This window comes from Piliocolobus tephrosceles, chromosome 8 (assembly GCF_002776525.5).
Source record: "Piliocolobus tephrosceles isolate RC106 chromosome 8, ASM277652v3, whole genome shotgun sequence".
NCBI lineage: Eukaryota > Metazoa > Chordata > Mammalia > Primates > Cercopithecidae > Piliocolobus > Piliocolobus tephrosceles.
Window position 1 is genome coordinate 26383351 of NC_045441.1, and position 14775 is coordinate 26398125.

Here is a 14775-nt window from a genome sequence, read left to right on the forward strand (position 1 = left end):
AAAAAGTTATTGTGAAGCATGATTGATGCTGTTTCATGTAAAACATGAAACCGGCACCACCTCCCACTGTCTGCCATTTGTGGTGGTTCAGGTGGCTGCGTTTGCCTGCAGGATCAGTGTTCTGCACCTTCTGGTGATAGCAGTGAGAAGATTAACTTCAAATCTAGAATTTATTCCCTAATTGTGTCATTTTGTGACACTGCTGAGGAACGTCATTAAATACCACCTTTCCCCCATTGTAGCAGACTTAGATATTACAGTGCAGTAACTTCATGGCAAGTACCCTGTGGGTCACATGAGCTTATGACCTTGATTTTAAGTCTCTGTTCATCTCTATGTAAAATGGTGTGAATAACATAGACTTGCAGTGTTGTAGTAAGAATGAATGCTTTTTTTTTTTCTTATGCAAGTATCTTGGAAACTAGTGACTATTTACATGTTTCTTTCCCACACATTCCCGTGAATTTCACTTCACAAATACAGAGTTGATGTTATACTTTTATTGATCACAATAAACATCTAGGAAACAAGAATCAAGATAATAAGCTAATATTTGTTAAATACACAGTTCATATTATTATAGAAATTAAGGTAAAAACTAGACAAGGGATGGGAGAACAAAGGAGCAGATTGAGAAAAAAAAAAACCATAAAAGTGTCACCCTTCCATCTGGATTCTAGAAGATTGTCAAGTGGAGAACTGAATAAATTAAAATATTATATAGGCCTTTTTTTTTTTACCCTGGAAATAATTGGTTCTCTTCAAAGGAGGATAACTTGTCCTGATTGATCTTGGTGGTTCTGCTATGAGCAGAATATAGAACCTTTCCTTCTCCACCCAGGGTCTTCTCCATGAGCTTTCTAGCCATCCCAAGATGAACTGTGGATTTTTTATTTTTTTAATTTCAGCATTTTCTTCCCAAATAAGGATATGAAATGAACTCTGAATGAGTGAGTTTGAATTTAGGCTTTAGCACTTAGACCTTGGACAAGTTCTGAGTTGTGTTTTTCTGTAATTCCGTAAGATGATATTTACCCCATGTGAACCATGTGAAGTCATCAAGCACCAAATACAAACTCACCGAACCTTGGGTCCAGTCAACCATTCCCAAGTGTAAGATTTGCCTTCACCATGTGCATTTGCCAAAAGGCCAGTTCTTCCTTTTACCCATTCATTCCTTTTCTGGCTTTAAGGTTTTCTAGATGGACTCAAAGACTTTGCTTTGTCACTTGTTTCCTAATGTTTCTAACCAAGGGTACACATCTTATGTGAAGTCTCAATCTCTTTCTCTCTCTCTCTCTCTTTCTTTCTTTCTCTCTCTCTCTCTCTCTCTCTGTGTGTGTGTGTGTGTGTATGTGTATGTATGTGTTGCGGATACAAAGGAAATTTATTTGTGAACAATGATGAAACAGGACAGAGTTGTCCAGGGAGCGCCCGTTCCTTGCTGCTGAAGCCCCTGGCTCCACAGGAGCCCACACTCCACATTGCCCAGCCATTATCCCACAGTCTCCCCTGGCTGTGGATAGCCGAAAACTTTGAACTACACATTTTAAATGAAACTTAGTAGGTGGGTAGCTACGGCCAACAGTAGAAGCAGAAGACTTTCTAACTGGACAGGCCACTGAATTTCAAAATTCAGGCCAGGTCAGGTCTAGCAAGTTTTTCAGCTCAAGTGTTTAGTAGAGAAAATGTCTCCATATGATAAGGCAGGAATCCAACAGAATTTTCAGATACTGCAGTTTAAAGGTTTAAAGGAGCATGTGCTTAATTGCAGGGAGTGAACCTCAGGGTGGAGGTGCAGAGGGCAAGCCTTTGTTACCTGTTTCATCCTGAGGTCTCAACTGGCTAGCCCAAGCTGGAGAAGCTTCTGGGACTGTGCTCCATTTATTTAGGGCACTCATCTCAGTACCCTGAAGAAATGATATATTCATTAGTGCGATTTCATTGTCTGTCTCCTAGACCACAAGCCACAAGCTCCATGTAAGTTGAGACTGCATCTAGCACAGTGCCTGGCACGCAGAGGGCTTTCCATTGTAGAAAGACAGAAAATGGACATGCATTTATGAGTATGCATTTACAAGTTATGCCAACTGAATACTAAATAGAAATAAATCATTACCAAATGTAGCTGGGGAAGAACATTAATTATGTGTAATTTGGATTCATAATTTTTGTATCAAATCCTAATTAACATTCCCCATCTAATTGGTATTCTAAATAAAGTCCCTTTATTTGGATTTTGAGTTTGTTTGTCCTGGTACTCCAATAACAACCTTGCATGCAGTTGGAATTTGCATGTATAATGAGAGAACAGGGCTGTGGATTTTAATATTTTTCAAGACATTAGGAACAGGCAGCCCTTTAAAGAAACTAAATATCTAATTATTTGCAAACATATCTATTTTTTTTCAATGTAGCACAATTAAGGCGTTTTCTTATAGAAGATAAAATAAATGGAATATGAAGGTAAGCATGAATTAACCAGAAATCACTTGGAAATCAAAGAAAACTGAAAATAGGGGAACAAAAGCGTAATTGAGGAAAGAAAAATATCTTGAATCTATTGAATCCATGCTGAATGAGAAATCGAATAATGATATGAATAAAACCTCACTGACAAAACATGAGAGCTGTTGGCATAGATGGAAAAGGCAAGGCATGAAATCAAATACAATTCACTTGTGCTGAGAAGCAACCTTTAGTGGCAATGTTTCATGGCATGGTTAATATAAAATAAGTCATTATTTGAAAAGGAAAAAGAAAGCCTGCCTTATTATATCACATCAATAATGCATTTTCGAGGAGCTCATCACGGCTTATTCTATAAAGGCCAAGTAACACAGAGGAATCATCTTTTAAGTCTGCTTTTGCCTTCCTGCCTAGAAGGTTCACTTCATTATTCTGTTTTGGTTCAACCTATAAAAATTCTCAAGGGGTTTTAGTGCAGATGAATTCAGTCACTCTGTGTAACTATCCAAAAAGATTCAGGACAAAAAAAGAAAAAGTAAAATAAACATCCTGTTCCTATTTCCACTCCCCATCTCATTTTCCTAGCAAGGTGCTTTTTGTTTTAATCTTATAGATAATTAGCTTGGTTCTTCATTTAATTTTGCCTTTAGAGAAATGGCCACAGGCTACACATGGTCTTTAGTTGTATAATTATTAGCACTGACTATGCGTTAGGGGCTGTTTGAGGGTGATCCAGATTCTTAACTCTTTGGATTTTGGTCTCCTTATCTGGGAAAGAGGGGTAATAATACCTACTTCATGAGATCTTGGTTGGGATTCAATGAGATATAAAGTAAATGAGATCCAAGGCACAGGGGAGACTGGTCCCATTCTTGCTCTTTCTCATTTATTACCTCCATTGACAGAAAAACCTGTTGACCACCCAGTAGGTGCTGCCCTGCAGAAGCTTAGAGTTGAGGGAATGAGAAAAGCAAGCAAGCAGAAAATAGAATAGGCTGGGATTCACACAAAAATGTAGGTATTCCTGGGGCACCTGGCCCACCTAGCTCTGTGATGCAGGATGAGGGGGTTTTCCAGCAGAAGGGGTTGTGAGAAATCAATGAATGGCATGTCATCAGGAGCTGGTACCTGGGGGAGAGTAGGCTTTGGTGTTTTTGGAGACCTGAGAGTAGTTCATTCCAGTCTTGGACTGTAGTAGAGAAGGTGTGGTGAGCAAAGGCCAGATAATGAATGAACTTACATACATTTGAATCAACTTTAGGCCCTATTATGAGGGCCACAGAGAACATCTTGCTGCTGTTTTTAAAAAATAATATTTAAAAATTCTGATTACAAAAGTTTTACCTGTTCATGAAGGCAAATACAGAAAAGCTAAAAAAAAAAAAAGTGAGACCCCCCATAGTGCTTTTGCCCAGAGGTAAATATTGTTATTTTGGTGTAATTCATGTTTAGGATCATACATTTTGTTCCCTTTTGTTATTACAAACATTGCATATTCATCGTATAAAGGTAAAGAAAATACCGATAATTTAAGACACAAAATGAAACACACCAAAATTTTCTTTACATGGCTACATTTTTTTGTTTGTTTGTTTTACTTTAAGTTCCGGGATACAAGTGCCGAATGTGCAGATTTGTTACATAGATGTATGTGTGCCATGGTGGTTTGCTGCACCCTGTCAACCTGTCATCTAGGTTTTAAGCCCCGCATGCATTAGCTATTTGTCTTAATGCTCTCCCTCCCCTTGTCCCCCACCACCCAATGGCCCAAGTGTGTGCTGTTCCCCTCCCTGTGTCCGTAACATAGCCACATTTATAAATGCTTATATATCTTTCTCAGTCTTCTCTGTGTGTCTCTGTCTGTCTTATTCTCGATCTCTGTTTGTCAATCGCTTTCTAATGTTTTTTTAAACCTATATGTTCCATTAAATATACCAGAAGAGTATTTCTATAACAATAAAATTTCAGCATAGTCTAATTAATAATGACCAAATAAAGTTATATTGTATAACAAAATTTATTTACCCAATCTCCTATGGTGAACATTTATGCTTCTCCAAATTTTCATTCCAAATACAATATGGTCATTAAAGTTTCATAGCTAAACTTTTCACAATCTCTAAAGATTTTCATAGAATAAAACATTAGCAGTGGCATTTAAGATATTTAAAGATTTTGATACGTCTGCTGTTATATTGCCCACTGACAGGCAATTTCACCATTTCTTCTGGTCTGTGTCCTGACCACCTTAACCACTGAGTATCATCAGAGTTTTATAGGTACAACATAGTAGTTCATTGTTGCAAATTTGCATTTTTTTACTAAATAATGAAATTAAACACACTTTCATGTATCTGTTGGTTAATTTTCTTTTCTCTTGCAAACTATATTGATGATCTTTGCCATTTTTTATGAATTCTTTTCTTACTAAATCTTACATTGAGGATATTTTCCTTTTCATATATAATGAATGTATTTTTGTTAGTAAATAGTTTGTTGTTGGATTGTATTCATTCATGGCATTTTATTGTAAATAAAAGTAAATTATAAAAGTTATTGCTAAAAAGTTTTCAACATTTTCATAATGGGATCTATTGAATCTTCCCTTCATGAATTCTGCTCATAGCATTTGTCATAGAAAGGCATCACCCGCTGTATGATCATGTGGATACTAACCTGTGATTTAGTCTGGTAATTGTACCATTTCTGTTTTCAGTTGTTACATTTTTTGATCCACATGAAATTTAGTTCATGTAATGCATGAAATAGAGTTCTAATTGTCTCCTCTCCCCCAGATGGCTAGCCAAGTGTCCCAACCCTTCGTGTTAAAGAATGCAGCCTTTCATCTTTTATTTGAAATACATTCATGGCTGGCTCTGTAATATTACCCAATAACCATTTCTCATTCTGTTTTACTCATGGAACCCAATTGTTGGGAGCAATGAGCCCATATTTCTTTGCAGCTGGCTGCATGACCCAGAAAGCAGAACTGTCAAAGCTAATATTTCCTGAACTGGTGGATGCACTGTTAAGTATTACTTTCTCTTTTTTCTTCTTTGTTCCCGGAATATGAGATGAATCTTGTAGGTTAGGTAACCATCTTTCCACCATAAGGGCAAACCCACCTGATAAAAATGGCGGGGCGGGAGGCTAGAGAGGTCCGACCTTACATGGCTTTCTGGAGTAGCCTCTGCAGGTACCGACCCTTATTTGTGAGAAACATAAACTCCTATTTGGTACATTTCTCATCACTGGATTTTCTGTTTCATGCTGCCATATTTATTTGAAGAGATAAATCACTCTTTTCTCTCAAAATTTTTTTATTTTAATTTTTGTGGGTATACAGTAGGTGTGCATATTTATGGGGTACATGAGATATTTTGACACAGGCATGCAGTGCATAAAAATCCATCATGTAAAATGGCATATCCATCCCCTCAAGCACTTATCCTTTGTGTTACAATCCAATTATACTCTTTCAGTTGTTTAAAAATGTACAGTTAAATTATTATTGACTACAGTCACCCTATTGTGCTGTCGAATACTAGGTCTCATTCATTCTTTGGAACTAATTTTTTGTATACCTATTAATGATCTGCACCTCCCCATACCCTTTCACTGTCCTTTCCAGCCTCTGGTAACCATTGTTCTCTCTATCTCCATGAGTTCAATTGTTTTGATTTTTAGATCCCACAAATAAGTGAGAACATGTGATGTTTGTCTTTCTGTATCTGGCTTACTTTGCTTAACCTCATGAGCTCCAGTTCCATTCATGTTGTTGCACATGACAGGATCTCATTCATTTTTTTGGCTAAATAGTATTCTGTTGTGTATATGTACCATATTTTCTTTATCCATTCATCTGTTGATGGACACTTAGGTTGATTCCAAATTTTGGCTGTTGTAAACAGGGCTGCAATAAACATGGAAGTATAGATAGCTCTTTGACACAACTGATTTCTTTTGGGTATACCCAGCTATGGGATTGCTGGATCATGTGGTAGCTCTATTTTTAGTGTTTTGAGGAACCTTCAAAACTGTTCTACATAGTGATTGTACTAATTTACATTCTCACCAATAGTGTTCAAGTATTTCCTTTTCTCTATATGCTTACCAGCATTTGTTATTGTCTGGCCTTTTTTTCTTAATCTAAGCCATTTTAACTGGAGTGAGGTGATATCTCATTGTAGTTTTAATTTGCATCAGTTAAATCACTTTTATAATGAATGAATTTTCTTGGATGCCAGAGGATGTTACAGAGCCTTCCAATATGTGTCGTTAATCTCTGTGTCCTGCATGATTCAGATACCACACTCTAGCTTTTAATTTCACGTAGCTTACATACCAAGTCTCCACCATGCCATGTCCCCTGATTGTTTTTTTTCCAAAAAGTTGCTTGCTTTTTTTTTTATTGCCTGTCTTTAGATAACTTGGTATTCATTTTGTCAGATTCATATTGTTGCTCAGTTGTCCAAATCTTCACTTATGTCCTTCAATGAAGTTGTATCACTTTGTTCACATAGGTCCAGGATACTTCTTTAACCTTTTTCCTATGCAATGTCTATATTTTGTGCTTATTAAATAGGGATAACTTCTTCCAAATATTTCCTAACACTTATTTATTTATTTATTTATTAGAGACTAGATCTCATTAATGTTACCCAGGCTGGAATGCAATGGCATGATCATAGCTCACTGTATCCTCAAACTCCTGGCCTCAAGTGATCCTCCTGCCTCAGCCTCCCAAGTACCTGGGACTGTAGTTATGTGCCACCATGCCCTTGTTTCTATTAGTTGATTTTTTGTTGCTATACTGTTGATTCTTTGCTGATTAGCTTATTGAACTTTTTTATTATTTTAACGTTTACTGATTGACTTTTTTTGAGTTATTTTCCTGATAACTTGTCATTATAAACTTATATTGTCTTTTTTCCTTCCCATAGTAGTGTGTTATTTCTTTTCTCATGTCAGTACCCCACTGAGAATTTATGACCATTCTTAAATAAGCATGCTGACTTATTTTTCTCTTTTTTTGACTTTAGCAAGAATGTCTGGTCCATCATTGTGAAATTTTGTATTGGTTCTTAGTTAGCTCATCTCTGGCCTTCCAAAATGTTTTAGCAAAAAGAACATTGGACAAATTATAGGTACTGAGGAGGCTTAGAGTCAAGACACTTCCTTGACTTTGTTCAACTCAGCTCTTTCCCTTTTGCTTGTTCTATAACTGTAGATTCCATTGGATATTTGAGAAATGTTCAACTAATAATATTACTAGAAATTGTAACAATAATTGAATTTCTGAAATTTATGATTTTGAATTAGATTTTCTATTTTAATTAGGATTTGTGTATTACTGTTTATAAATCAACCTGCAATTTTTTTGTCCTCTGTGTGTTATTCTGTTAGAATTGGTATGGGGATTATGCTGGCTTTCTAATATAAATAAGGAAGCTTTATATTTTTTTATAAGCTCAAAAGGAATCTAAATAGCTAAGCAGTAATTGTAACCATCCAATGGGTTTTTCTTGCCCACTGTACAGGTAGAGCCGATCTATCAAGCCAGGGGAATTGTAATAAAGTTGCCCACACCAAGAGCCAGCTAAATGAGAGACCAGAGTTTTATTATTGTTCAAATCAACCCTCCCTGAAAATTTGGAAGCTAGGATTTTCAAGGATAGTTTGGGGAAAGAGAGGAGCTGGACAGGCAGTGGGTGCTTGCTGCTGATTGGTTGGGTGTATAATCACAGGGGTATGGGAAATGGCCCTCCTGTGTGCTGAGTCAACGCTGGGTGGTGCCACAGGAGCCACGGGTGGGTCCAGGTGTAGCCACTGGTCATCAGACATAGAAAACACCTGAAAAGACACCTCAACAGGCCAATCTTAGGTTCTGTAATAGTGATGTTATCTGCAGGAGTAATTGGGAAAGTTGCCTATCTTGTGACTTTCAGAATAATGGCTTGTAATTGTTTATATCTACACCTTAGCAGAATTTGGGCTCCTCTCATCCTTCTAGCCTGGTGGCCTTTCCTTAGATTTAAAAAGACGATTGAGCTTTGAGGAAGGGCTACTATGATTTAAACTATCAACTGAATGTCTCCCGAAGTTAGCTTGGCCCAAGCCTGCAAATATGTCAGGTAAGTTTGAAGGCTAAAGGCAAATGGAGGTGGCCTTAGATCAAATCTCTTTTACTACCATAATTTTCCCACTGTTAAAATTTTTGCAAAGGTGATTTTATTGTCTTTTCTTTAATATCTGAACAAACAGACTTGGGGAATGGCTCACCTGGGGCCAGCAGCTCTTGTGCTTGACAGCTTTATCTTTTTCTTCCATGATCATTGCTCAATTCAGACTTTTCTTGCTCTTCTTGTTTTAATTTGGTTTCTCATTTTTCTTAAAAGGTCATCACTATCAATGAAATTTTCAGAACTTTGGCTTATAATTATACATAACGTTCCCCAGAGCTTAAAACAAACAAACAAAAAACCCTCTAGTATTTGTAGTTATATTCTCTTTCTCATTCCAGATGTTTCCTATTCATGTTTTCTTCATTTTGATGTTGATCTGAATTTTAGAGATTTGCTTTGATGACTGACATTTTGAAAGAACCAGTATGTATTCATTGCTTGCAATTTTTTCTTTTCTAATTAATTAAAATGTTCTACTTTTATCTTTATTAGTTCTCTCCTGCTTTTCTTGTTTGTTTTCTTGATTTTCAGACTTCTTCCTCAGAATTTTAAGCTATATATTTTCATCCTTACTTTGTAACTGTACACCAAAAGTGACCAAGGCAGGTCTCAATTGATAAGAGGTTTATTTTGCCAAGGTTGAGGACACACTCAGGAAAAAGAAACATAAGTCACGGTAGCATCTGTATCCTGTGCTTCTTCCAAAGAAGGTTTTGAGAACTTCAATATTTAAATAGCAAATGGTGAGCAGAAAAAGAAAGAAGAAAGAAAAAAAAATGGGGGGGCGAGTAGGCAAGGAGGCAAGTGGTCATATTCTTTTGAGGCTCGGATTAGTACTCAGTGAATCTACATTTTATACGTGAAAAGAAAGGAACGGGGAAATAGCCAATTCTGTATTCATATCCTGCTCAGTAGATCTACATTATATATGAGATAAAGCATGTGAAGCTACTACTGTCTGGGAACAAAAGGCAGGCATTTTTTGCATGACTCAGCTCCCAAGCTTAACTTTCCCTTTAGCATAGTGAGTTTGGGGTCCTGTGATTTTATTTCCCTCTCACATAATTGTTAGCACTTAGGGAATGTATCTGAGTCAGGCAGCACCGAAGTATGTGAGTGGTGGTGAATCTGTATGTTTCTGCACCAACCTCATTCAGTTCTTGCCTCCTTAGAAGAAAGAATTCCACTGAGGGGCATAAGGTAGAGAGAGAGACCAAGGCAAGTTTTAGAGAAGGACTGAAAGTTTATTAAAAAGTTCTAGAGCAGGAACGAAAGTAAAGTACACTCAGCAGAGGGCCCAGTGGGCAGTGTGAAAGATCAAGGGCACAGTTTGAGCTTTGACTTAGGGTTTTATATGTTGGCATACTTCTGGGGTCTTGTGTTGCTTCTCCCCTGGTTCTTCTACTGGGGTGGGCTGTCCGCATGCACAGTGGCCTGCCAGTGCTTGAGAGGGGCTGCATGTGCCGTGTGTTTGCTGGAGTTGTACGCATGCTCCCTTGAGGCATTTTTTAAAAAAATGCCAGCGTTTTGTCTGTTAGTGCGCATGCTTGAGCCCACTCACCCAACTCCTCAGATCTTATTAGGAAGTTGATCACCAGTTTCAGGTTTTTTCTGTCTGTTGGGATAGTGCTGTTCCCTGGTGCCGGCTGCAACCAGTTATTGTTTTAGAGAGACCGCTTAATAATTGCCTGACCATCACCTGATGGTCTCCTGACATTCCTGGTGGGGGGCGGGGAGCAGGGCAGTCTTCTGCCCTGCTCATGTCAGCCTACCTACTGTAACATAATGAATTCATCTAAGGCTATGCATCTTTCTCTTGATGTAGGCTTCCCTGCACATTGCTGGATGGCAAAATGAAAGCATCTCCAAAAGCCTGACTCTGCTTGGAGGCCCTTTACGCTCATATGGGGAGACAATAGCATTAGTAGTTGGAAGAAGGCTTGCTACACTTTGGAAATAGCAGTCATTCTCTCCAACCTGGATTCTACCTGTGCATGGTTTGGTAGCTCCGTGTTCAGTTTCTGGATTTAGACTGCCCAGACTGGTGTCTTGGCTTTGGCACCTACTAACAGAATAAACTACTGGAGGGACAGGGGTACTGGAAACAGTTCTGGATAAACTACTGGAGGGACAGGGTACTGGAGACAGCCGTCCCTCCCTCCTGCAAACTGGCAGGGCTGCCCCCTTACTCGGATGAAGCCACCACCTTTCAGGGCAGGGCATCCTGTGAGGTGGACTTCTCCAGAGCCCCCGGCAGGAAGTGAGGCTTTCCACTGTACTAACCCACTCTAGGACTTTAGACCAGAGAAAGGAGGTCAGGATCTGCGTGTTTCACTGCTTTCTTTTCTTTCCTTCACTTTCTTCTTCCTTCTATTCCAGAGACCAGAGTACATACTTTTTTTTTTTTTTCATTTTACTGATATTTGCTTACATCAGGTCCCCTCCCTTCTCAAACCAAGCCTTTTGTATTGGCCAAGATAGGAGGAATCAAAATGATTCACAGCTAGGAAAAACAAATCAGGAAATGTTTAAAAACCACTGTACTCATGAACACAAACACAGAGTACCATTTCTCCGAAAAATACTTACCACTTTTTGAATTTAGAGATATCATCAATTGTGAAGTGCATCACTAGCTTTATTTCAGCTTCTTAGGCAAAAATTCTATTACATTAGCTGAATAACTGATGAACTAATTAACAGTGACATAAATGTATAGTTATAAATCGCTTTTGTTTCTCAATCAAGGTTTAAGTCTATGATTTTTAAATTTTCATTATTAGCCCAAAGTTTCTTTGAAAAAATTTTGGCCATAGCAAGTAATTATATAGTAAACCATAAAGATAATAAGTTTTTTACAATCCAGGTTGTTGAACTCAAAAAATTTAGTCCATTTAGGCTTGCCAGTATAACGTAAGTTGTATCAAATAATATTAGGGTTACTGTCTGTATTTTTTCTTTGATTAAAAGGTTTCTTTTGCTTTCTTTGCTAAAGTGAAAGATCTCTAATGGTTAGCTAAATAGTTTCTATTGAAAAGCAGTCACTCTCGACAAATCTAAGTTCATTTCCTAAGTGATTCACCTTCATGCATGATTAGGTCACTCTAACACTTGGGGGCACTGAAATGTGTCTGCTAAATTTGGAAATACCCAGTGATGACCAAAATAAAGATAAAAGCAGGAACTGACCATCTACTAGAAAGGCTGACGTGGGAGGACTGCATCAGCCCGGGGGATTGAGGCTGCAGTGAGCTGAGATAGCACCTCTGCACTCCAGCCTGGACCACAGAGTGAGACCCTGTCTCAAAAAAAAAAAAAAAAAAAAAAAAAAAAAAGAAAAAAAAAGAGAAAGAGTCATAATTCCAAAAGGTAGTTTTTGAAAACTACTATTTATAAAATTTTGGCAAGACTGATAAAGACAATAGAGAAGGCACAGTTTACTGACATTGGGAAGGAAAGAGGAACATGAACACAGAATCCACAGGGATCAAAAAGGTGATAAGAAAACATAATGAAATCCCAGCAATTTGTAAGGCCGAGGTGGGCTGATCACATGAGGCCAGAAGTTTAAGACCACCTGGCCAACATGGTGAAACCCCATCTCTACTAAACATAAAAAAAAAAATAGCTGGATGTGGTGGCATATGCCTGTAATCCCAGCTACTTGGGAGGCTGAGGCAGGAGAATCACTTGAACCCAGGAGGCAGAGGTTGCAGTAAGCCAAAATCATGCCACTGCACTCCAGCCAGGTGTGGTGGCTTGCACCTGTGTTCCCAGCTACTGGGACACTGAGGTGGGAGGATCCCTGGAGCCCGGCAGGTGGAGGTTGCAGTGAGCTGAGATCACACCACTGTACTCTAGCCTGGGCAAGAAAGTGAGACCCCCATCTCAACAAGAAAAAAAGAATCTTTTAGTATTACTGAAATTTTATTCTGTTTTTTCTTACTGTTTTTAAGCAAATACTTTTTTATTTTTTAATTTTTGTGGGAGATGGACTTTTAAAAAATGATGTAAGGATAACTAGATAGCTGTTTAGAAAGAGAAAAAAATTGGTATCTCTGCCAACTGTGTACTAGCATTAAGTTCCAAATAAATTAGTAATTTAAATTGGAAAAATAAAATATATAAATACTAGACAAAAACGTGGATGAATTTCTTTATACACCAGGAGTGTGGAATAGTTTCCTACTTATTACTCAAAATCCAAAAGCGACTTTTACATGGCAAGTAAACTAAAAAGACAAATGACCAATGGGAAAAAATAGTGCCACTTATATCACTTCATATATAAAGAGCTTCTAGAAATATAAATAAAAATTTTCAATAAACTTTTAGAAGAAAAAGGAAAAACTGCAAATAGCCCATAAGTGTGAGAAAAGATAACTTCACTTAGGGTAAGAGACATGCAAGTTAAAATTTCACCAAGATATTTTTCACATATTAGATTGGCAAAAATGCAAAAGTTTGAAAATAATATTGTTGGCCAGAATGAGAGAAACCAACATTCTCATTCCCTATTGGTTGTAGGTAGCAAAATTACACATGCATTTACTTTTAACTCAGCTGTCCCACTTTTGGTAATTATTTTAAAAAACTAGCAAAAATATGAAAATATGTACGCCTTAGATTATTTATTGCAACACTATTTGTAATAGCAAAAGATTAAACCAGCCAAATGTGTAATAATAGGAGAATAAGCCCTAGAAGATCTGCACGACGGAGGACTGTGCGGCATGAAGAAGATACCAAAGATCTCCATCGGCACTAGAAAAGGTGGCTAGGGTAGTTTCATAGATGGAAAAGGCATAGCGGAGAGAAGTGTGTAAACTATGCTGCCTTCTACCTGAGACAGGGGAAGGTGCAAAATACATCCATCCACATTTGTTTATATTCAAAAACCAATGGAAAGGACCAGGTGTGGTGGCTCACACCTTTAATTCCAGCACTCTGGGAGGCCGCAGCAGGTGGTTCACTTGAGTCCAGGAGTTAGAGACCAGCCTGGGCAACATGGAGAAGCCCTGTCTCTACAAAAAATACAAAAATTGGCCAAGTATGGCGGCAAATGCCTGTATTCCCAGCTACCAGGGAGGCTGAGGTGGGAGGATCACCTGAGCCCGAGGGGTTAAGGCTGCAGTGAGCTGTGATTGCACCACTGCACTCCAGTCTGGGTGACAGAGTTAGACCCTGTCTCAAAATAAGAAACAACAACAACAATAAAATGATAAAGCTAACATTAATGATTATCTTTAGGGAGAAGGAGAACACAGAGTGGAAATGATAAATGTGAAAGGTAGACTTCTTAGCATACATCTTATGCAGTAGATTTGGCACTGGAAAAATGTACATTCTTTACATAATTATAAACAAAATTAAATCTAAATAATAAAAGTCAACATGACATGAAAGAACCTGCCTCTGTATTGAGTTGGTTGTTTTAACAAAGAGAATAATTATTTCAAGTGATTTTAAAACACAATTATTTGATAGTATACTCCTTCTAGAATATATCCTAAAGACAAAAAGAACAAAGTAATCTTAAACACTTTTTAGTAATCATAGTGTTTATAATATTATTAAAATTGTTATTCTAAACCAACACGGATAAGTAGGTGTGTGTGTGCCTATATACACGTATTAGAGCATAGAAAACCAGTAATGATGTTAATTATATTAATGCTGTTAGGGTTCATTATTTTCAGTGTAAGAGGGAAGAGATACAAATATAAAATCAAAGACTTTACATCAAAACCTGTCTTAAATTTGAATGATAAATAGTGTAAATTTTATAAATATCAAATGCATTTCTCTTTAAAAACTTATATCTTTTTGGCTGGGTGTAGTGGCTCATGCCTGTAATCCCAGCACTTTGGGAGACCAAGGCAGGTGGATCAGCTGAGGTTGGGAGTTCAAGACCGGCCTGACCAACATGGAGAAACGCCATCTCTACTAAAAATACAAAATTAGCTGGGTGTGGTGGCGCATGCCTGTAATCCCAGCTACTTGGGAGGCCAAGGTGGGAGAATCGCGTGAACCTGAGGGGGAATGTTGCAGTGAGCTGAGATCGTGCCGTTGCACTGCAGCCTGGGCAACAAGAGCAAAACTCTGTCTCATAGAACAGTAA

General features: G+C 37.9%; 1 protein-coding gene across 1 annotated transcript in view; it reads left to right on the forward strand.

Moving 5' to 3' along the window:
• The window catches only part of LOC113219987 (putative C-mannosyltransferase DPY19L2P2), a 37423-nt gene extending 26809 nt beyond the window's left edge, over window positions 1–10614 (forward strand). Inside the window, exon 10 of the mRNA XM_031935959.1 lies at window positions 10480–10614. Within this exon, the coding sequence (XP_031791819.1) occupies window positions 10480–10614 (135 nt within the window). The remainder of the gene's footprint in view (window positions 1–10479) is intronic.
• Window positions 10615–14775: the final 4161 nt, after the last annotated feature.